This window comes from Centroberyx affinis, unplaced genomic scaffold, assembly GCF_046629955.1.
Source record: "Centroberyx affinis isolate AG114_WGS23_722 - 3 ecotype Tasmania unplaced genomic scaffold, CSIRO-AGI_Caff_v1 ptg000993l_1, whole genome shotgun sequence".
NCBI classification, from domain to species: domain Eukaryota; kingdom Metazoa; phylum Chordata; class Actinopteri; order Beryciformes; family Berycidae; genus Centroberyx; species Centroberyx affinis.
The window spans coordinates 64,773-89,737 of record NW_027279558.1 but is presented as its reverse complement, the minus strand read 5'-3'; the positions used below and the strand labels follow the sequence as shown (position 1 = coordinate 89,737).

Genomic DNA, 24,965 nt, shown 5'->3' with positions numbered 1-24,965 from the left:
TCACTTGCTGATGAGGAAGCCTCCCATCCAGCGCAACTTACAGGCGAACCAGCGCCGCAGAGGGCAGAAGTACTCAAAGTGGAACTGCTGGAATTCGGGCGTCTTGCGGATGTCCCTCAGGAAGGCAATGTCCAGGTCCGACTCAGTGAGCATGATGAGGAGCAGCAGCAGGGCGAACAGCAGTCCTATGGTGACCAGGAACAGACGCAGCACGCTCAGGATGAACTTGTTCAGCTCCTCCACGTCGCTTGGAGGCGACGACCTGCTCCTGCCCGTCCGCAGCACCCTCCTGCCAGCCCCGAACTCCGCCTGCCCCTCCATCGGCGTCCCGGCCTCCGACTCCTTCTCCTCCTCGATGCTGCAGGGAGCGCCGTTGAGGTGGCGCGCCACCGCCAGCTCCATGCCGTGTTCGGCCACAGGCGTGGGCAGCACGCTGTCGGAGGGGCTGTAGGCCTCGTCGGAGATGATCGCCGATGCGCCCGCCTCGCTGCCGTCCACCATCTGGCCCCGAGATCGAGGCATGAAGGAGTCGCCGTGGGAGACGGAGCGCACCGGCGTGGAGTGGGCGCTGTCTCGAAGGGACTCCAGACCTGGAAGCAGAGGCAAGAGAAATGCAGTCACTTAGCCATAGAACTACAATAGGCTACTGGAGGTTAGAGCTGCGGGGCAGATAAGATATTCTATTAATATATATTCTATAGATATTCTTATAACTGGCTGTTATTATTGCAAAATATTTATACTTGAAGAGCGATTTTGAGATGATTTTCTTATTACAAGGCATAGTGATGATAAGACTCATAAGGAACATGATGATATAGGACCCAAAAGAGTATAATCTACCTGTTACATTTCCAAATAATCAATATTTAGTAGCATTACTTTATAAATCCATCATCAATATACATTTTGTCCTTTGGCCCTGAAGATGAAAAGGTTTGTACACCTCTGCTGTATATAAATGTTAAAATATCACTGGCCTATAGAAGGAAACTGAGAATGTGTCAAAGAAATCCTGTATAAAGTGAACAGTATAATACACATACTCCAGATTATTTGAACTAAATGAAGTACCGACGTTGTTTTCACAAATATTTTTTATAGATTAGGGTGCTAAAGAAAGTCTCTCAGAAAATGATGATTTTCTACTTTTTTGCGAGCAAATCCATTCAAACTTTAGTGGTATCTGTCCATCCTCACACAAATGTAGTTAGAAACCATACCAAGCAATACGCACATTGTGTGTGTGTGTGTGTGTGTGTGTGTGTGTTATCATTGTGCAAATAAATAATCTAAACTAGATTTGATGGAAAAGCCTCAACCAGTATCAAAATAAATGCAAATGTGGAAAAAACAACACAAAACTTATTTATAGTAATAGCTTGAGCTAAAAGAATGAGGAAAAAATTCTTTGTTTGTATTTTTTGCATGCATGTGTGCATATTTGTGTGTGTTGGCATCAGGGTGGTGGTTAGTGTCAAGCCCAAGGGCAGGAGACACTGAAGAGAGGAGATCAAGTCCACTTTGAAATAATCCACACCAAAAACTTTGTACTCTATGGATCATACATTTAGCTCCAGTGAAACCTGGACACATCATGCACTAAAAAAACTATTTTCTGAATGTAACCTTTGTGTAGAAGGTGTTGTAACATGAGGTTTTATGCACATTTAGAGTGGTGAATTACAAATAAAACTAGAAATAACCGCCTCACAGTTGTATGCCTGCGCCAATAAACTTTGTTTTATCATTGCAAGGACAGTCTTTATTTATTGAACATATATAATTAATGTGATTATTAGGTCAACTTAAAGGATTTTGGTGTCTGCAAAAGTAAGTGACAGTACTTCCACCGTTTTTGTAGAATGACCAAAGACCGTTTTCTCAGCTACAGTGGTAAGCAAAACATTATGATGTCACAGTGAAGTTGACCTTTGAACTTTTGGATATAAAATGTCATCACTTCATCATTTTATCCTATTAGACATTTGTGTGAAATATTGTAATATTTAGCGTAGCCATAATTAGCGTATGAATTCTTGCGTTATGGCCAAAAACGTCTTTTGTGAGGTCACAGTGACCTTGACCTTTGACCTTTGACCACCAAAATCTGATCAGTTCATCCTTGAGTCCAAGTGGACATTTTTGAAGCCAAATTTGAAGAAATTCCCTCAAGGCGTTCCTGAGATATCGCGTTCATGAGAATGGGACGGACGGAGGGACGGACGGAGGGACGGACGGAGGGACGGATGGACGGACGGACGGACGGACAACACGAAAACATAACGCCTCCGGCCACGGCTGTCACCAGTGTGGAGGCATAACTAGAGATTCTATGGTTTACAATGACACCAGACATGATATTGTGATACAGTGCCATAAGGAACTGGTCTATCTGGTCTGAAAATATCCCTCAGTGAAAACATGCTGTAACTCAAATTAAGCAGATGAAGATAATAACCTAAGACCTAAGCTTAAAGTTTTTCTATATTACAGTTGAAACTAAAATTAATTTTAGCACAGCACTCATTCGGGTCAGTCAGTGAGGGACGAGACACTTCACTCCTCTCAACCTATCCACCATCAAACTTCCATCACAGTTCACAAATCATATCTGTTCTGTATTCTAGTTTAAAAAATTATTGTTCAACTCATTCATCTTCTCATATGCAAATGAATGTAAATGAGTCACTCATACTTCTGGGTTGCTCATCTATCAGTTTGCATGGACTGGTGCCATTCAGTGATGCATTGCAATATATAAATAGCTACATCTTTTTATGATCATAAGACAATAGATGCATCTGGCATTTTATAATTAAACACTGTTGTGTAAGCAGTGCTTCTATGTATGTAGGTAATATAAGTTATGTTTGGTAATGTTAACTAGCACGCCAAGTCGCCTAATGTTACTGTATTGTTCATAGAAGAGACTTAAGGCTGCTGATCAACTAAAGGAGCCAGAAAGCAGAGATCACATTCCAAAAACTTGCAAAATTTTGGGTATATATATCATCGACACAAATGCGTCATGGGGCTGTACAGAACCTGCGCTTGTTTTTCGATTTGAAGCTACTTAAGAGGAGGCCTAATGGGAAATTATGTTCAGCTGGAGTTTAATTAGTCCTAAAGCAGAGATCCACTCAACCTCTTTGATTTTGAGCCTGGCTCGCTTGGCTGCCAGAATATTCAAGTACACGATGCACTGTTGAACACTGTGCCAAAATGCATTAGCCCGATGTGGCCAGAGGGGGGAAAAATGTTTTTGGAGTGCCACTATGTTTTTAATGGGTAGCTTGTCATAACATGTGCTCAAGACAGTGTCATCCTGTCATGTAATCCATGTCTAAATGAAATACTTCCGAGTGGCGTTGGGTGTCGTCTTTCCCCCCTAAAGTAAACATGCAACACAAGAAGAGCTTCTACTAAGAACTAAGAACATTACTCTTACTGAGCTCTCTCTTAATCCTAATGACTTTCAAAGCTGCTCTCTGGAAGCCAGATAATCGCACCCTGAAAGGTCTGGCATCCATTTTGATGCACTTCAGCTATAGATTAACGGATAGTAATTCCTAATTTTTATGTAATATTCAGTTTTGTTTTGGCCTGAGAGAATCATGTGACCCTGGAATGTATGTTTTTTTTTCTCTATTAGCCACACAAACATCAGTATAATACTAAATGAATCAATTAGGTGAATCACTCCAACCTGAACATTTTCAAAGCTGCCCACTGCAATGGCCGTTCGCTTCCACAAACCACAGAAAAATTATATACACGGCAATCCCGCATAATAAAGCCAGCCCGTTTTTTTTTTTTACCTGCAGAGCTGGCTGGTCGGCTGGAGCCATGCCCAGTACCGTAGAGCTGGGGTGGGACGCCCAGCCTGGAGGAGGCCCTGGAGCTCTCCCCCCCGGACCCGGACCCTGAAGCGGAGGAAGCCCCGGGGAGGGAGGGGAAGAGAGGCAGGACCCCCAGAGCCTTGCCCAGAAGCCTGGGTCCCAGGGAGAGCACGCGCACCTTCACATCGCGGTAGCAATGGTTGATCATGCGCAGGTGAACGTTCACCTTGGTCTTGATCCGGATCAGGCACTTCACCATGGCTCCAGGAAAGCAAAGAACACTACACTAAAAGTTAGTCTAGCCTTACTACCTTCCAACCCAACTTTCCTGCTCTCTCTATTTGTTTCTCTTTCTTTCTCAGAACTGTCTCTCTTGTCTCTACCCCCCTGCTGTCTGTCTTTGTCCCCGACTGCGGCTGGCTGGCTAAGCAGCCCTCTCTAAGCAGTGAGCTCCCATACGCTGGCACGCAAGCTGACAGAGTGACAGATAGATAGAAAGACTGGCAGAGAGTGAAAGACAAGGCCCTGGAATGTGGTCCACTTGTGCCACAGTTCACCTCCCCCCCCGCTGTCGGTCGTGACATACATGGCGTGGCCCTGACAGCGGGAGCTATTTTCAGGCTGGATATTATTACCAGTGGAAATACCAGCGCAGACAGAGCAACAGGACAACACACAGGGGGTTTGTTTCACTGTTGTGACAGCGGGGCGCAATGTCAAAGCCTGCACTCTCCATGTCGATGTCCCCTCTTGCCTGTCGATGACAGGCAAGAGGGGCTGGTTTGACAAAAGACCTTTTTTGTTGTGAAAAGACTATGCTAGAAGTTTATTTTATTTTGTTCTATTTCATTTTATCCAGGCTGGTCAACTAAGAAGAAACTCTCACTTGCGATGACAGCATTGGCAAAAGGTTAATAGCCTGCTAAAGGAGACAGGGGGTTGAATTAAAATATATGTATTGACTTGTAGAGACAGTACATGCCCTTTAAAAACTGACAGGGTGCTCCTTCAGTGTGTGTGTGTGTGTGTGTGTGTGTGTGTGTGTACGCGCGTATGTATGTGTGTGTTTGAGAAAGATCACATGCCCAAGAGAGAAAGAGCGAGAGAGAGATATCTCACTAAGCACAGAGTGACTGACGCACACAAGTGTGCCATTGTTCACATGGAAAGGCACTTAGGTTACTTCTCTGTGGAAGATGTGGTTATTTGTGTGTGTTTCAAAATCAACCTTGAAAAATAGAGTCCGCACAATGTATCCAAAATGCCCAGACTTTAATTTATAATTTAAAAATGAATCACAAAAACATTGATTTCTACCCCAGGGGTCTTCATCAAGAAGAAACCTCAATGTTTTTGTGATGTATTTTTAAATCACAGATTAAAGTCTGGGGAGCATTTTGGATACAGTGTGCGGACTCTATTTTTCGAAATATCAAGAACCCATTTTCATGTTTTCCAGTGTGGAGTAGTTGCAATGAGAGTGCAGGTTGCACACACACATGGACACTCCCCAGTCTTGTATCATTAGCCACTTAACAGTGCTACTGGGTGTTGAGTGCCATGCTCAAGGGCATTTTAACAGAAGTTGATGAGAGAGGGGAGATGGCTTCTTTCATTTTCCAGGTATTCTTGGGATTCACACCACTGACCTCCTGTGTGTGTGTGGGTGTGTGTTTGTGTGTGTGTGTGTGTGTGTGTTTTACCCTCCATGATGGAGATGTGTACAGCTCTCCGTCGGGTCCTGGGCACGCTGGTCAAGCGAGGGCCGTGTGTGATGGACGGACAGCTCCTACTGGGCACCAGGCCAGCCCTGGACACACACACACACACACACACACACACACACACACAAACACAACATGTATAAACCACTGATAACACATACCCCAATTAAAGTCATACAAAATCTAACTACAGTATAGTAGATTGCACATAATATTCTACAAAAAGTCTGACCTGTGAATCTCAGGGGGATCTCGCTTAATTTTGGCACTTTGTTCCATTACCTCTTTTGCAACTCTTCCACTGAGAGAAAAAACAAAAGCAACAGTTAGGGAAAGACACAAAACACAAAAAATACAAAAACATAACTACAACTAATACTTTTACTACTACTATTACTAAACATTGCAATGTCATATGCCAAGTTCTATCTCTGTAATGTGATAAATGATCATATTATTATTATTATATAATATTATTCTGTACCTGTATCTAAAGCGACTACCCTTGAAGAAGAGATTACTACTGGACACAGTGCGGACCTGACTCGACTTCTCCAACCTATGAGTGAATGGAGAGAGATGAAGTGAAAGAAAACAAGAACGTCATGTAAAATGGCAGATTGCTGTGTGAAAATGCAAGACGGGAGGAGTATTGGTAAAAGTCACGTGACTCACTTGAAAAAGGCCTGATTCTCAACGCCACACTTCCATAGGTGCTTACAGGCCTCAGGTGTAGGTGCAAAGTATGTCAGTATGATCTTCCTGTCCTGTAATGAATCCATTATGTAGTAGATTATGTAGAGTGTACAGAATATGAAGAATACTGAGTGGCACCCACTTTGGGACAGTTAATTTGTCTAAAGGCTTAAAAATCCTTCTTTAACCCATTTCCGCTACATTTTCCCTTCACAGCCAAAGTGGATCAACAATGGAAACAATAAAGTCATAGTTTTCAACTGGATTCATCTGGTCAGTTTATTTGCTCAGTGTAGTTGTTAACTGCTCTTAACTCTCCACCACTGAACCAGGGCTCATAGATTAAAGCATCTCCAGGGGCAACACTGTCATCCCACTTCTTCTCATTCCACTCTCAGATTGACTGAGCTCTTCATAAAAAGGCATTAAGACCCATCAGCAAAAGCTACCCCTCAAGAATCAATTCCTGTAGACCTGTGGTATATATACACTAATCAAATCACAGACTGTGGCTTTAAAGTGCTCCTTTGTCTCTCAAAACCAAAGCCTAACACACATCTTTGTCCAGCCATTTTTCATTTACTGCCTTATTAAGGATAGATTACACTGCCTCGCCGGCGGCAGCTTCTCCATGCATAAAACAAGGCTACACTCATTTCACTTCTTGAGATCCACAGGCTACAGAAGGCGGCCGTTTCAATAATGCATACACCTACCTCCTTCTGATTTGCATATATATGGAATGTCTTTGCTTCAAACTTGAGCTTGGTCACCTCCTCCCTGAGTGTGAGATACAGAGAGAGAGAGCAAGAGAGAGAGACAGAGAGAGAGAGAGAGAGAGAGAGAGAGAGAGAGAGAGAGAGATAGAGAGAGAGAGTGAGTGAGTGAGTGAGAGAGAGAGAGAGAGAGAGAGAGAGAGAGAGAGAGAGAGAGAGAGAGATTAAAGAGAGAGACAGGGTGAGAGGGAGACAGAGAGCGAGAGAGATGGGGAAAGGTGGTAAAATATTCATTGGGACTGGAGGCAAATTCTAAGACCAACTTTAGCTTCTGCGTTGAAAAGTTTAGACAAACTGGTTTCAGACTCAGAAGCTGCAAGAGAACAACATCATTGAACTGTCTACATCATGCATATTTCACAGAATTTTCATACTCGTGTTTGGCCATGATGCACGAACAAAGTTGATGACTATGATGTGCAAACAGGAAGGGAGGCATAATTCCTAAATGCATCATCACTAACAAGAAGATGTGTCGAATAATGTCTGTCAATAATCTCACTATGTAAATACACTTTTTTGGTTCTGAGTGAATGTATACGTTTTTAACAGCATATCTGTAATCTGATTGCTATGTTTTCGTAGTAACTGTAATGAATTCTTTATACCACTTTTTAATCCCATTACTGTAATCCTATTACATGTTATCAATTACTTCACAACAGTGGTGCCAAGCTGGAGAGAAGTGATGTTTTTTTTTGCAAATGTTGTCACTGAACGAAACTTTAACACTGACTTAAAGCTGCTTGTTGTGTTTGCTGGCCCTTGACATGAAACCATTAGGCTTTGTTTGACATTTCAAGTGATCACTAAAAGCTTTTGATGCAGGGAAGATGTATGTTAGTGTTTTGAATTTTACAGAACTTAATTATAAGTATCTACTATCTAGTTGCCTATTTCTTACTCCTTGATTAGTGTCTCTAATTTACAGGTTAACTTGCTTCTGGTCAGAGGGCACTACAAACACACACGCACACACACGGACACACACACGCACACACACACATAAACCAGGACCTTTCATTTGTATTTAATTAATTATTTGGTAGTTCCGTCATGTCCATTTCAGGAATCCTCTGTAGTTGTAAGTATTCATCTGTACTCACCATTTGAGGAAATGGACCCTCCTGTTTCCTTGGAGCACAGTGAATCCAAAAGGAGTGAAAGCCAGAAAAGCTGGGTTGCCAGACACATCCTGACACACACACACACACACACACGCACACGCACACACACACACGCACACACACACACACATAAAATCTATAATTATTTCAAATAATCTAGACATCAGGATGCAAAATCACAATGATTTTATGATATTTCTTACAGATTTCCTGATTAATGACAAAGTCGGAGCTAAATCAGGTTAACATCATGATCTTGGAGTTAAATCAGGTTTATACCATGATCTTATATATAAGCCATATAGATCATCTCACAACATTTTGAAAATACAGATGAACTTGATCGTTACGAGTTAAGAAGGACTGCAAGGTTGTGTTAACTAAAAAAAAAACTAAAGACAACAAAACAACAAGTGTTTGTGTCCTGTGGTTCCATCTCTGCTGTCTATTGTATATTGCACATGAAGAAAACATGAACTGAGAAATAAACACATGCTCATAAATATAGAGGATGTTTGTTGTGTGCTCCACCTTGCATGGATGAGGGTCGACTCCATACGTTTCCAGCATCTGAGCCTTCTGAAGGAAGTTGAGCTCGGACGTTTCGGGAGTCTGACCTCTGGGAGGAAAGACAATAAGTCAGTCTGTCAGAACTAGTTACAGTAACATGTAAGTCAAGGCACTATTTTTTATGGCATTTCAGGTTTCCAAGGTAGTTTACAGTGGAGGGTGACAGGAAAAATGGGAGATATGCTGTACATAGTGGGACAATATACAGATGTACAGTATGCTTTGGACAGCAGGGTGGTGTAGTGAGTAGAGACACTGTCAAGCAGAGGGTGCAGGTTCAAGACCCCATGAAACCAAACACCCACCCTGCTTAAGTGTCTTCAAACAACACACTGAACCCCCACCAGCTCCAGGGCTGCTGTTGTTGTATCTGACCCTGACCTCTGACCTCCCTGTGGAAGTCACAAAATTATATATAATAATAAATAATGTGGACCTGAACCCATGGCCATGACTTCCCTCGCACATGGCCTGCTGATCCATAAGAGTATCCAAAAGGTTTAGCTTTTTATTTGCAAATATAGCCCATCTGTTGGCTCATTTGGCATCGAGATGTAAAATAAACCACAGAAATGATTTAGGAATAACTGGGTGGAATAAATGCTGAGTAAACCCCAGGCAGCCCTGTTTGAATGTGTAGCAGAAAATGAAATGTATCTTGCCCAGGTAACCTGGACCCACTAAAATATCTTAGTACTCATGTGGGGATGTAGATGTAGTGAATGAACTACACCACATCACTGTTTCTAAGTGTGCAGACACACGGTGTCTGGTTTTGTTAGAAACAGACTTTATCCAGCACTCCAGTCGATGGTACTTGAGGCCAAACAAATCTTTAGCTGCCAGTTTGTTCAAATACTGAGCCAGTTTGTTTGAGAAAGCTTTCTTATGCTGATGAAGGATGTATAACCGAGAAGTGTTCATTGTAACTAATGAATGAAGCTCATTCATTTTTCAGGAGTGCTGGCTATTCCTCTAGTTTTCCCAGCCCAAAGCTTAAACTAGAAATAAATAACCGCCTCGTGGTTGTATGCCTCCGCCAATAAACTTTGTTTTATCATTGCAAGGACAGTCTTTATTTATTGAACACATATACAGTAATTAATGTGATTATTAGGTCAACTTAAAGGATTTTGGTGTCTGCAAAAGTAAGTGACAGCACTTCCATTGTTTTTGTAGAATGACCCAAGAACGTTTTCTCAGCTACAGTGGTAAGCAAAACATTATGATGATAGTGAAGTTGACCTTTGAACTTCTGGATATAAAATGTCACCACTTCATCATTTTATCCTATTAGACATTTGTGTGAAATTTTGTAATATTTAGCGTAGCCATAATTAGCGTATGAATTCGCATACAAATTCTTGAGTTATGGCCAAAAACATTTTTTGTGAGGTCACAGTGACCTTGACCTTTGACCACCAAATTGTAATCAGTTCATCCTTGAGTCCAAGTGGACGTTTGTGCCAGATGTAATGAAATTCCCCCAGGCATTCCTGAGATATCGCGTTCATGAGAATGGGACGGACGTGAGGTCACAGTGACCTTGACCTTTGACCACCAAAATCTAATCAGTTCATCCTTGAGTCCAAGTGGACATTTGTGCCAAATTTGAAAAAATTCCCTCAAGGCGTTTCTGAGATATAACGTTCACGAGAATGGGACAGATGGATGGATGGACGGACAACCCGAAAACATAATGCCTCTGGCCACGGCTTTCGCCGGCGCGGAGGCATAAAAAACCCACTGACCTTGTCTGTTATAAATAATGATAAATGAGAGATGGTATAGATAACATTCTCACAGCTGCTGCACTCAGATTTGGTGTACTGACAAAAGGAAATAAAGGATTAAACGAAAAACAACTACAAAATCCAGCTGCCGTATACACTTTTTTCTACTTTTAATCAGTAGTGACAGACACAGTTATTGTCTGAGTCAAACTAGTCTGACTCAGATGGAGAACAGAGCTCTCTGCTTCCACTCTGGTGCTCGTAGATAGTCATGATTTCTTTCCACCATCCCACTTTCTGCGTCTCACATGGGTGCACATGCAATTACACCTTAGCCAACCTACCGTATACATAATTTAAGACCCATCTACCCCAAAGTTTTGAACGCTGCCCTGCATTGTGATTGGTAAAATAAATTATTACCCTCCCCTACCTTTATTCCCATGTAAAACAGCTTCAGGCAAAACTAAGACAACTGATTCAAACAAGAGGCAAGGTGAGCACTAGAGGGCAGTGCAGGATAAAATCTACAAGCACCTGTGTCCACCTGTGTGTGTGTGTGTGTGTGTGTGTGTGAGTGAGTGTGTGTGTGAGAGAGAGAGAGAGAGAGACAGAGAGAGAGAGAGAGAGAGAGAGAGAGAGAGAGAGAGAGAGAGAGGTATAGAAAGGTTCTGTTGACAGGCAGGGTTGACCCAGGTTAATCACCAACTAATGAAATACTACGGCGTCAAAGAGAAACCACACACTAACACACACACACACACACACACACACTCATGCGTCAAACCAAATGAGCAGAGTGAACACTCAGCACATAAAGCAGCTATGAAATTACAAACCTATGGCCTTGCATATCTAATCACAATATCTACTTTCATACTGAATATGAGATTTCCTTTTCTGGTCGGACTGAGGCTAAAAATGAATTTTATTTCCTGATCATTGATGACAGGAAATATCCTGTGTGTGATACTTTTTAAGGTAATCCGTGAAAGATTTTCTCCTATTTCGCTTATTGTCAAAAAAGTTGTGATAGTAACCGCTGGCTCTCCTTCCTAACTGCTTTTGATTCATAACTTTCCTTCCCACCATAATGGAAAGTTATGAATCGGCTACAGCTCGTACCTATTGGATCACTGTTGTACCCATAATCACAATTAACAAAGCCCTCTCAGGTATTATCACTATGTCAAAACATGATGCTACTGTTGCCATATGGAAACCTAGCAGCATTGGGGCAGTGGTGCAGTTTGGTTCCTGACCCCGAGTTTAAGAAACAGATGAAGATGAAGAGTTCAACGAGTGGAAGACATGACAGCAAACTAAAGAGTTAGGTGTGTCTGAGCGAGGGGCTGCACTGTGGCGGCTGTGGGAGTGAACCTGAAGGAGGACACAGGGACTTAGACAGGTGTCAGCTTACATCAGCTCAGTCTTGTGGATTTCAGCGATCCGCCGCTCCAGCCTCTCCGAGTGCTTGGGGAAGAACTGGAACTTGGAGCTGTAGCCCTCCGGGTGTTTCCCAGGGTCGTAGTCACCGATCTCAGCTGGAAAATAGGAGGGCAAACAAAGTAGAACTTAACTTCCCTGTTGAGGAGGACACTCTATATTTCATGTACATGTGTGCCCCACTCCACCGATTCCAACCATTGATTATGTTCATGTATATTCACATTGTGATATGCAGATTCTGATTTTGACTTAAATCCATTTAACTCCATACTAATTAATGCCAATGACAGCAATCAGGATATGAATTGTTGGGTCACAAAAAGCTCAAAGCTATAACCAATATCATCAAAATGAAGTACATGTTCAAAAGAGCAAGGAATGCAGACTCTTTTCTTGCCTTCTTCCTCCAGCCCACACTCTAACACACAGCTGATAAACAGCTTCAGCTCACACACAAGTCAGTTGATTTTGTAAGGGATCATCAAAAGGCCCGGCACCGCAGGGCGCGCAGGGGCTGCAGGGGAATTGTTTAAATGTGCTGAGTGTAATAGACATCCCGGGCATCCAGTGTTTACGCATCGATAGGGCCTTGACTGCCGTGCTGCCTTTAGAGCAGCGGTTCTCAACGTGGGGTCCGGGGACCACCAGGGGTCCTTGAGGTGGTTCCAGGAGGTCCCTAGCAAATCGATGAAGTGTTAAACTTCACCATTATTTCATTTACAAGAAGCTAACACAATTAGAGAATGTAGAAGAATGACTATTTTGATCATAGTTACACTGTCATCTCTCAACCTAGAATACAGTCATGGGATTCTGGACAAAATCTCATCAAATGGGGGTTTGTGGCCCTAATGTGTACTAAATAAGGGTCCTTGATAATGAGAACTGAGAATCACTGCTCTACAGTGATGATTTGCAGAGCCAGATCACACAGCTGACATCCCTCCCATGTCACTCCAGGTCCTCTCTCCCTCCTGATGACAGGCGCTGTGTCAGCTGGACTGGGAGTCCAAGGATGTTGTAGGAATATCTCAAGCCTCTCTCTCTCTCTCTCTCTCTCTCTCTCTCTCTGCCTGGCGGAGCTCTTAATAGTACTGAACAGACACAAGAATACTGTAGGCATTGGCCAGACAGTGACACGCAAAGACGCACAATCAAGGACAGTTCCCATCATATTGTGGGCTTTCTAAACATCATAGGTGTCATCAACATGGGGCCATCAGGGAGCAGAAGAGCAAATCCATAGAAATAAGAAACACAACATTCCATAAACATTCAACTGGAATGTGATGCAGACATGGCAAGCATTTGTACAAAGTTTAAATGCAATGAGCAATTGGCGAGTAGAACGAAGTTGCAATTAAAAAATGTATTTTTTGATATGAAAAAAATCTTCATTTCAGATTTTGAGAGTATATTTTATTGTGTTTGTATTCAATTAATGTCCCATGGGCAAGTTGCCAATTCAATCTTTGTGTGCTGCTGCCCTAAACAAAATTGAATTGAAGATGCACGGTATATAAAGGCATTGCCTCTGCAGAAAGACATGAAAAGGAGAAAAGTCAATGGCCTGATTTTCCACTATACCAAGGGAAGGACAAAGAAGCCGAGGTGTTCAATAAACCTGTCCACAAGCAAAGGCACACCAACAATCCTCAGTGTGTGCATTGAATAGTCCAAGTCTGACTAGGAACAGCTCCAGCATTCAGATCAGCAAAAGACCCACATAACAGTCTGAATCAGGCTGACAGTGATTTCTATTGTTTGATCTTTTTGTCACATGGAATGATGTGAAGTATGTGACAGCTGCATTTTTAGTTCATATAGTGTTTGTAAACATTTGAGTAATGCAGACCTGTATTTTCTGTTATGATGGGCTGGAAAAGTTCTAGTATGCCTATTTTCCATTACAGGTCAAACATTTCAAGAACATACATGAATACACCAAAAATCTACATGGACAAATAAATTCTCTATTGCATCTTTTAATGATGTTTCGTTTTGAACATATAATAGGAGTAAGAATGTACAGCACATCAAGTACAAATGTAAAATGACTAAACTATTAAGATAAACATTTGATTATGCATTCTATTCTGTGGGATTCTTCCATTTCCTGATTCCTCTCCAATGGGATTAGTACTGATGCAAATGCAAACACTGCAAGTACAACAATGTAAATCTAAAATATAATTAATGTAAGCTAACACAAATCAACCGAGAATAAATTTCTTCTGTATGTGGCATCATGCCGTTCAATTTTTAATGGATATCTCATCACTGGAGTTTTGAGCTATTAAGCAAGGCTTAGCATGGCCACTCTACAATTCAATACACCCCAACAGGACCAGTGCAAGAGATGGAATAAAGGACACAAAAGCATCCATATATGCCATTTTGAAAAATGAGCTGCTCCCAATCTAGTGAAACATGTTACCTGAATTGAAAGGTATAGATACCAGATAAGAGACACCTTGAATAATCTGTTAAATGAAAGCCTGTCACTATCCTTGAGTGCTTGCTTTTAGTCTGCCAGGACTGCATGATGAGTGGGAGATTGCACCTTTGGTGAAATCTAAAAAAATGTATATGTACTTAATAAGTTTTAACATCCTATAATATACTGTAACCTTGCTTTGTTCTCCTCTGTACACCTGGCTGCCTCCCTGAAAATTAGAGCCTCGCTGTCAGTCTAAACTCCCTGTTTACAAAAGATTATCAACTAATTGAATCTATTTCAATGCTCTCCAGTATCTATCTATTTATCACTATATGAACCATAACCGTAATTAATTGTGTCTTTGCCTATCTCTCCAAGACACATGCACAGTATGTATACAACAGGCAAAAAAGCCCCCACTGGAGCAGGTAGGGGTTTGGCATTTTGCTAAATGATACTTTGGCAGTGATGGATGGACACATTAGCTGTTGCAGGGCTTGAACCTGTGACCCTCACTAACAAGGCCACCCTGCATGCCGTACCATAAGGGTGGCATAGCCACATAAACATCAAGTGTAACAGAGAAAGTGTTGAAAACAGCACAATTTTCTGTGCTGAGGATGAACATTTTAACTTGAATTTCAACTATCCTAAGCATCCTAAATACCTGCGATGACAACAGCGTGAGATGAGTGTGGAACCATCTGCTTCGCTGTCATGAAGAAACAGTAAAATAAACTCAGATTCAGTTCTGTTCAGTGATCAGAACCAGGTATGCAGCTGTCCCATGTGTCAGGCTGGAGCAAAATCATGAGGTTACTGGACAAATCCTGCAAGTTTTCACAACACATCCAGTTTTTCATGATTCTGTTTGAAAATGGAGGTCAAAAAATGTGAGACCCTCGAAAACACGGCTCGGAGCTCTTTCTTGTGGTAGGTAGGGGCACACAGGGACACAGAAGCATTTAGATTCAGGGAGTGACCGAGAGGGGGAAGGCTGGCAGGCTGGCCGGTTGGCTGGCAGAGTGTGAGACAGGGGAACTGTTCTTTAATGTGGCTCCGCTACCTGCATGCCAATGAGCCTGACAGCCAAAGGGGCCTGTCAGATGAAAACCTAGCATCTCCCAAAAACGGTCACCTTATTTTGAAAATTCACAGAGAAACTGGCTGATTTTCTCATTGATGTCCCCTCCATTTTAAAAATGATAATGGGATCTAAATTGGTTTTATGGACCTTAGGGTTATGAAAATTACTCAGCCTATAAAGGACTTTCGATTCAAGATAAAAGCAAAAAATTCAGATTTACAAGGTCTCCATCTAACAACAGTGAAGGGAACAAGTCTGCACTAGTTCAACCTCTTAACACACACATCTAAGATTTCAGAGAGCAAACACACAAGCACACAGGCTCACACATTTGCACACACCCACACTGTCAAACACACAAACACGTGCCTGTACGCAAGAATGTGCCTGCGTGTGCACAAACACACACACACACACACACACACACACACACACACACACACACCAAAACATGGAACACAGCTGACTATACAGCTGGCAAGTGTTTTTCAACAAGTCAAGGTCGCATGGAAATCATATGACTGAAAAGCCTGCAGAGGGGCATCTCTAGTCAAGGTAATCTCATGTTGTTGCAAGCATTACCAATAAGGTGTACTACCAAAGAATGATACACTCATGTATCTGTGGGTTTATTTGTAAAGACAGCATGCTCGTACACCCCCACACATGCCTTCTGGCCTCCTCATAGTAAATGACACTTCCAGCCTCCTCACAGTAAATCAGTTCAAATTGTTACATACATTTACACATACAGTACATAGACAGACTAGGTACACTTAGGTACACTTTGGCAGTTTTGGGCATTGTTAAAACTAAAGCTAAAACTACCTTAGGACTACATACATAAATTCCAGCTGTGAGCATCTTTACAACACTGTCTAGACTACAAAGCCAGGATTGCCAACAATGGCACCCGACTACAGCTGATGACAACAAAGCTGAGCACAAAAAAAACCCTCCACATTTACAAATTTTGAAAAGTGCCCTGAAATTAAACAATGAAAAATCAAATCAAATCACCAATAATAGCTCACTACTGCAGCTAACATTACTGATAACTTTATCAAGGACTAGTACCGTGACGTTACATCTTTAACAAAATATTAAGCACACTAACAAAGAAGTTCAACAATATGCAAAAGCTAAGTCAAACTATCTAAGTTACTTACCCATTTCCAAAGAGCACCACTATAGTAATATGTTTTCACACTGTTAAAGCGCACATTCTACTCATTTCGTCAAACAATCTAATGTTGTAAAATGACATGACTTACCTTGTCATGGAAACCAGTAAACTTGAAATTAATCTTCTACTAGCTAGCAAAACACTTCCATGAGCAATTTGAATGATTGAGAGATGTGATATGGAGTGAGCAATCTTCAAGTGAAACTGCACAGAAAAACAGCTGCAGCAGGAGCAGTAACTTACAGGCCATCAGCTGGTCTGTAAAGGTAACTACCACAGGCATTTCAGACCTGCGCAGTTCACCAAGGACCTAATGAAAGTCCTACAGCCTCTTAGCGACATCAGCAAAAAAATTACAATCAAACCTTACCTTGCAGTATGTAGGCAGCCAACAGAGCGGCGTCTGATGTCTTGCACAGGAGGCGGCCATGGTACAGATCCCTCTTGATCTGCAGGAAGACTAGATATCTGTGGAATGGAACACAGACAAACACCGATTCAGGTCATTATCATATAGATAGGACTGATACCGACAAGGGCCTGTTTTCCTTTTCCAGACAACACACGGTGGATATTTACAATTTAAGATGTCCCTTGTGCCATACAATTTTGAGGCTTGGTTTTTAAGTTTAGAGAGGGGCTGTGGAGAAGAAGGCTTGAGAATATTTGGTAAATGAGGGCCTGTGGACTGAGTGTTGTCTGATTGTTTGTGTGTGTGTCTGTTCTTGCCGCTGGTCTAGAGACCCCAGAGACCAACATGTAGTTAGAGCAGCGGCAAAACTCACAAACACAGACAGATAGGCTTCTTCTGATCTGTCGTCTCCTCCCTTAATTGGGACCTCTTGCTTCCTGATAGTCACCCAGATAGTGAATTCTCGCTTTGTTCTGCTACAGCATAAGCCTCCAGTGGCCCTGCCAGTTAAGGCAAGGCAAGGCAAACTTTATTTATATAGCACATTTCATACACAAGGCAAATACAATGTGCTTCACATAAACAGAAAAAATACATAAAATTACATTAAAAATTAAAGAAAGAAAGATATTGAGCAGTCACTCTCACACTGGTGATACCTCTGGTCAGCCAGTATAACAATTTTTCCTCTCAAAAGGAAATCAATTTAGATGAGATCTTGAAGGATTCTTCGAAGGAGCCTAGAATCTTTCCAGTGGTCTTACCCCACCCTATAGGCAGGCCCCACAGCCCCTATAGGCCAAATCAGAATGTTTGTAAACAAACAGATTGGCTATACTTCCGGGTGGATAACTCGCACCTGTTGGCAGCGGAAATCGTTCGTTTTAAGTAGCGGTAAATATGAGTCAACTAAACAAAACATTAGCGATTATGCCGAAATTGGGTTGTGTTTGGGGCTGTAATGCCAAATATAGCTTGGTACATAATGGATAAGTTTTTGGCTTTTTCTGTTTTATAGCAACCTAACGGAATCGGTGGATATAGACAATTAGTTTACAGGCCGTCTGCATCTAACAGGCTGGCAGCAACCACTCATGACCGGGTTTTGCGGCAGGCATTTTCTTACAGGTCAATAATAAAAATTATAAACGTCGCTGTTGGGTAGCATAACGTGCAAGCTTGCTAGAGTGACAGTAATACAGTCTCCTGGTTTTGCTAGTCCTGTTTGGGTCTAGCACAGCAGTAGCTCCGTTGTGACTGGCACTGCCAGTCTCAAGGCATTCCATTAAAAACCATTCGGAACAACTAACAGACTGGTCCCAGATGACCTCAGAGGTCTGGGTGGCTCATATCCTAGGAGCAGGACAGAAATGTATTTTGGAGCTAAGCCATTTAGCGCTTTATAGACAAGCAGCAGAATTTTAAAATCAATTCTATAGCACACTGGAAGCCAATGCAGTGATCTAAGAACTGGTGTAATGTGTTCTGTTTTTTTAGTCAGAACCATAGAGATATAACATGGTCAGAACTCTGGCAGCAGCATTCTGAATGAGCTGTAACCACCCCAGAGTGTTTTTGGGGGAGACTGGAGAGAAGACCATTGCAGTAGTCTAACCTGCTGGTAATGAAAGCTTGTATCAGCTTTTCTAAACCAGGTTTTGACATAAGACCCCGTACTTTGGTTATATTTTTAAGATGATAAAAGGCTGATCATGTAATGGTATTGATCTGTTTGTTAAAATTGAGATCGGCATCCATAATAACACCAAGATTCCTAGCTTGGTCTTTACTCTTGAGAGACAGGGAGTCAAGGTGAGCCCTAATTGTCTGCCTCTTTTCCTTAGTACCAAAGATAATTACCTCAGTTTTGTCTTTATTTAGCTGAAGAAAGTTTTGGCACAGCCAGTCATTAATTTCCTCAAATACACTGAATCAGAAAATCTACAGGACCAAAGTCACTTGAAGAAAGAGATATATAGAGCTAAGTGTCATCTGCATAATTGGTGGTAACGAATGCTATTTTTCTGTATGATATGTCCTAGTGGAAGCATGTAGAGGTTGAATAAAAGAGGGCCAAGGATTGAGCCCTGTGGAACTCCACATGTCATACTGACCCTTTCAGAGACAAACTCACCGATAGACACAAAGTAGTTCCTCCCTTGCAGGTAGGTCTTGAACCAATTTAAGACCGGGCCAGAGAGTCCAACCCAATTTTCTACTCTATCTAATAATATTGTGTGATCAACAGTGTCAAAGAAGTACATCCAGAAGTACAAGGATAGAAAGCTTGCCTGAATCTGTGTTAATACGAAGATCATTCACAACTCTAATAAGGGCTGTCTCAGTACTATGATGGGGTCTAAATCCGGATTGGAAATGGTCAAAGTGAGCATTTGAAATTAAATAGTTGTTAAGCTGGTTGAAGACATTTTTTTCCAGGATCTTACTAATAAAAGGGATATTGGAAATAGGTCTGTAATTACTTATCACAGAGGCATCCAGGCAACTCTTCTTTAACAGAGGCTTAATAACAGCAGTTTTCAAAGCATTTGGGAAAACACCAGATAAAAGAGAGCTGTTAACAATTTGCAATAGCTCATTCGCCAAACAGCTAAAGACATGGGGACAAGGCAGCAGGTGGATGACTTAAGCTGTTGTATAGTGTTCTCAAGTGTTGTGTAGTCAATAGCAGTAAAATTTGCCATATTACTTACATTATTTATGCGTGAAGGAAATGGAGGCACCTTCCTGTTAGACATGGAAGCACTGATAGTTTGTCTGATACTCACAATCCTATCACTGAAAAAGGCGGCAAATTCATTACATTTAGCAGTAGAAAGAAGCTCTGGGGCAATTGATGCTGGGGGATTTATCAGTCTATCAACAGTAGTAAAAGGTGTACGTGCATTGTTTGTATTTTCACTAATGATCTTGGCAAAAAAGGATTGTCTGGCATTTCTCAATTCTATGTTGTAGTTTTGGAGCTCCTCTTTGTAGATATCATAGTGAACCATGGTGTTGTGCCTGAAAACTTGTATCTCAAATGAGATCTACATTACCCTTTATGTGCTGAGTAAACTGCACGACCCTACCTTTCAACCCCCATTAAAACTCCATTTATAATTAATATAAGTTTAACAGGTAGAATTTGAGAAATGAATGCATGACTGCCAATCCAAAACAAGTTGCCATGTTGGACATACAAGGTTTTCATTAGACATAAGGGATATGGATTGTGTGGCCTAACTTGAGGCCGAACCCGAGCTATAATCATTTTGAGAACTGACTGTGATTCATAATATGATTGCTGAGTTGGGCTGAGGTCCATCGGGAGCCACCAAATCTTCTGGCTGCATCCACTGCATCCAGAGAATGCTCCCATCTCAAATCTCCCACCCAGTGTTCATTTCATACATCTGTGATTCTGCTCCTCTCCAAGCAACAAAGCAATAAATAGTACAGTAGTATTGAGCACTGCTGCAAAAAGTCATAGAAGAGTTAGGGTGTGTGGGAATACACTGAGCCTTTTTATATTATAGTATGCAGGTGTTCCCTTCTTATATGTGTATTTGTGTGTATGTTTATATGTGTGTTTATGTTTGTATGTTCATTTGTGTGATTGTCTGTGTATGTGAAATGTTTTCATCTTGTAGTGTCAGCGCAGTTTGCACAACTCATGTCAAAAATACTTTATTATTTTGACCTAAATGGATTGAATTCAGATTGCTGCTGAGTTTGCTGTTGCTTTACGTTAACTAACTTTAAGTTAGTGGAAGATACGTTATTGTTTAAATAATATATATCTATATATATCTATAATAATCCTAGTGTGTGTGTGTGTGCATGCATTTGTGGGTCAGTGTCAGAACAGATGGTGAAGCTCTCCCTTGCTGGAGCTCTATGTCATCAAGTAGAGCTGGAAAGTGAATAAGAGATTTCACTGCATGGCAGCCGGCTGAGAGATGTGATTTATAAGGATCTCTGTGCTCAGTAGCTTCTCTGGCTTTACTCCTCACAGCAGTTTGTTTGGCTGTCAAGACTGCCACACACAATCCAGTAGCGGTGCAGAGCATCCTGACATTGCAGCTTATAAAAAAAGGGAATACTCAAATCCCCCTGCACATGGAATCACTGTCAGTTTCTTGATAATGTTATGAAATTGAGCTTGTGTGCTTTTTTTTGTACATGTATCACTTTCTGCCCTTTCAATATTAAAGCTGCATTGAGATTAAAAATAGGTTGGATTATTTTATAAGATGGTTACACTCACTGGGTGATACCACCTTATTTTTTGAAGATGTTTATGGTAATTCTAGTTTATTATAGAGAATATAGTCGAGAGTGACAGGAACAATAGAAGAGACACCCGGTGATGATATTAGGGCTGAACAATTAATCAAAATTTTATCGAAATCGCAATATGGCCTACTGCAATTTTCAAATCGCAGGAGGCGCAACATTTGTTAAAGGCAAAATGTGTGTCAAAATACCATTTTAAATTAAATATTGTCGTGCTGCAGAGATGTCCTGGCCTACACATCATATTCTACACACTTAAGAAAACATCTTTGTTTGGTACAGATCCCCGCAAAAATCACACCATAATCATTTTAATACGTTTTTCAATGAAAATGAGAATAATGATGTAAAAATTATCATTCCCTCTAACATCGCAAATCACAATTGTAATATCAGTCAAAATAATTGCAATTAGATATTTTTTCAAAATCGTTCAGCCCTAGATGACATGCAAAGGTTGTCGGAATCAAACTCACAACACATGAGTACATGTGATGCCCCCCCACCCACCGAGCCATCTCAAAATCTTACCTGGTGATTTCTTCTTTCAGGGCAGCAGGGTCAGGTGGGTAAAACTTGACACGCAAACACATAGTGAATGGAGGCTGGGCTGGGGAAGCAAAACAAAGACTTAAAATTTGATGCCATTATAATTTGTCACCTCTTTTATTTTTGCCTCTGGTTGATGTGATTTGTGTGTTTTGTATATTTGTGTATTGCGCCATGAGAGATAACAAAATTCTCCTCTTCAAGTGTTTATTGATCTGGTCAGATTTGGAAATAGTGGATAAAACCATGCAGTTAAAATAATGGGCAAAGATTAATCAGGGATGTTAAATTAAATACTTACATTTCATTTGTTTGGCAATTGACTTTGTAAACTCCAACCAATGCTGAAAGGGAGAGAAAGAGAAAAACATTTGATTGTAGCACCGGCTCTTTTGGAGCTGAATCCTTAGCTGCTAAACTGACAGTCTGAGGCCTGACTGCTCTGCAGCTGAGCATGACGCGTTGTAGTCTGTAGCTGGGAGGCACACGAGGACTACTCTCACTCTCCTTGCCTCCTGTTTATTTAGACTCACTCCCACCCAGCCACTCTACAGAGAAGAGATGAAAGAAAGCTGGTTGGAAGATAATCAAGAGAAGCCTGTTTTCTGTTAGTGCTAACCATCATGAGGAGAACTGTCTCTAGTGAGTTGAGATAATGACAGTGGTGGAAAGTAACTTAGTACATTTACTCAAGTATTGTACAATTTTGAGATACTTGTACTTTATTTGAGTATTTCCATTTGATGCTACTTTATACTTCCACTCCACTACATTTCAGAGGGAAATGTTGTACTCTAGTTACTTTTCAGATGGAGATTTGACACAATGGATAATATAACAAGCTTTTAAAATACAACACATTGTTAAAGATTAAACCAGTGGTTTCCAACCATTTAGGCTTTTGACGTCTTACAAAAAGCAGTGTGTAGTCAGGGTCACATTTCAGATGTCTATGAGTTGTTAACAGCTCCACCAAATAGTGATTTTTCCCTCTAAACCTCACATGGTTTAATTTCAATAAATGTTCAAATGATCCAATATTTCAGCAAAAATCAAAGATTAGAGAAAAAGTCCAAAAACTGAAAACAGATTTGTGTATCAGAACTTTGTTTTTTCTTCTTTCCTCTCTGATTAATCATCTCACGAGCCCTCAGATTTATCTGGTGACCCTTTGGAGAGGCCAGACCCCTAGGTTGGGAACCACTGGACTAAACTAGCTAACTGTATATAAAGTAGTTCAAACTAGCTCCACCTCCAGCAGCTACAACAGTAACATGCTGGGTACACACTGATGCTTCAGTATTAATAATCTAATGATGTCATATATAATAAAATATCACTCAGAGGGACCATTTTGCTGCTAATACTTATGTACTTTTACTTAAGTAGGATTTTTCATGCAGGACTTTTACTTGTAATGGAGTATTTTTACATTGCTGTATTGGTACTTTTACCTAAGTAAAGGATCAGAGTACTTCTTCCACCACTGGATAATGACAAGTGTTGACAATAGATGCACACTAATATGCTGACAGTACAATAGTTGTGCAATTACACCGATGTCATGATGCATTTTGTAGCTTTTAATTATTAACTTCTTTGGTAACGCACATTCATACAGTTACACAGCGAGGAGCTGCCCAGTGAAAATACACTGAACAGATACACTGAAGCAGTTAGGAGTTACTGAGGCAGGGAAGGCGGTTGCTTATTCACTTTTCCACTCAGACTTTCCTAGAGCACAATGCTATTTCACACAGCTGAAAATCTATTACAATTACAATAATTAAATATAGTGGAGTCCATGCCTATGGGGCAAATGATTTGACAGTGAGAATATAAGCTTGATTCATCATTATGGAAAAGCTGTACATCTCAGTGATAAGCCAATTTGTCCTGATGATGGTGCTATTATTCAGCATGACCAAATGTGGTCTGACACACCTTGAGGCCAACAGGTATGTGACGTTTGGATGGTCTAACATTAAGCATTTAGAAATATGCCTCCCTTGCTGTTCTGTGAACTTCTTCTGTGTGTCATGGCCAAAATGCTGTGATACAAAGATGATGTAGGCAGCTGAAATATGCGGTGTGTAAAATTTGGTAGTGATTTAAGGAAACTTTGTGGGAGAGATTTTAAAAAATAGTTGCTATTGCAAGGTTGGCATGATGGTGGCACAATGGAGCTTGACCAAATGTGGTTTGTCACAATGAAGTTTTGGTTGCTCTAGCATCAAGCATTTAGACTTTGCAAATCTTCACCGTCAACTTCATTCATGCACCATGGTTTGTATTTTCAAAACTCTGGGCAATAGCTGTAATCTAGGAAGTCCATATATGCTGCGTGCAAACTGGAGCCAAGGAATCTGAGGAAACAAATCTTTTGATTCTATAGGCCTTATGGTTAAAGAGTGATTGGCCAAAATAGTCAATATAAAAAAAAGTACTCCAAGTACTTAAATTTGATGCATACTCAAAATTAGCACTCACACTTGGTCTGAAAAAAAAGCTTTTTATTATGACTTGACAATGTTCTCACACAGCTTTCACCTGTTCTCACGCCTCTCTGCTGTGAGGAAGGACAGCAGTTGGTTGACGGCTTCACTACTACAATCCAAAGATGGTCCACAAAGAACCCACAAAGACAGTGGATAACCACTTCAAGCCTTGGAATAATTTGTAATCCAGTTCACAGTTCAAAAGTGCAAGATTAGCAACCGCTCAGTTCAAGCCATGCAAGGACTATATTCATTTTTCACCTCTTTTTAGGGATATTCACAAAAAAATTGATGATTTATTACCTCCGCCAAGGAGGTTATGTTTTCGGTGCCGTTTGTTTGTTTGTTTGTCTGGCTACTACTGGCCCGATTTTCACGAAACTTTGTGGAAGGGTGTAGCATGGGCCAAGGAAGAACCCATTAAATTTTGGAGCGGATCCGGATCCGACTCATGAACAAGCAATAATAGCACGAACCTTGGTTTGGAAAATGCTTTGATTTGAAGTGTGTGTGGTGTGGCGTGTGTGTGTGTGTGTGTGTGTGTTGGGGGGGCTTGTAACATGTTTGGGCCTAACGA

At 41.2% G+C, this 24,965-nt stretch overlaps 1 protein-coding gene across 1 annotated transcript in view; it reads right to left on the bottom strand.

Moving 5' to 3' along the window:
- Positions 1–24,965, bottom strand: part of LOC139646568 (FERM domain-containing protein 5-like) — an 84,415-nt gene continuing 59,450 nt past the window's right edge. Inside the window, exons 3-14 of the mRNA XM_071522469.1 lie at positions 22,192–22,234; positions 21,873–21,951; positions 17,001–17,098; positions 11,889–12,012; positions 8,697–8,784; positions 8,145–8,233; positions 6,979–7,042; positions 6,242–6,333; positions 6,051–6,125; positions 5,799–5,867; positions 5,546–5,652; positions 1–590 (exon numbers count right to left, since the gene is read on the bottom strand). Of these exons, the coding sequence (XP_071378570.1) occupies positions 1–590; positions 5,546–5,652; positions 5,799–5,867; positions 6,051–6,125; positions 6,242–6,333; positions 6,979–7,042; positions 8,145–8,233; positions 8,697–8,784; positions 11,889–12,012; positions 17,001–17,098; positions 21,873–21,951; positions 22,192–22,234 (1,518 nt within the window). The remainder of the gene's footprint in view (positions 591–5,545; positions 5,653–5,798; positions 5,868–6,050; positions 6,126–6,241; positions 6,334–6,978; positions 7,043–8,144; positions 8,234–8,696; positions 8,785–11,888; positions 12,013–17,000; positions 17,099–21,872; positions 21,952–22,191; positions 22,235–24,965) is intronic.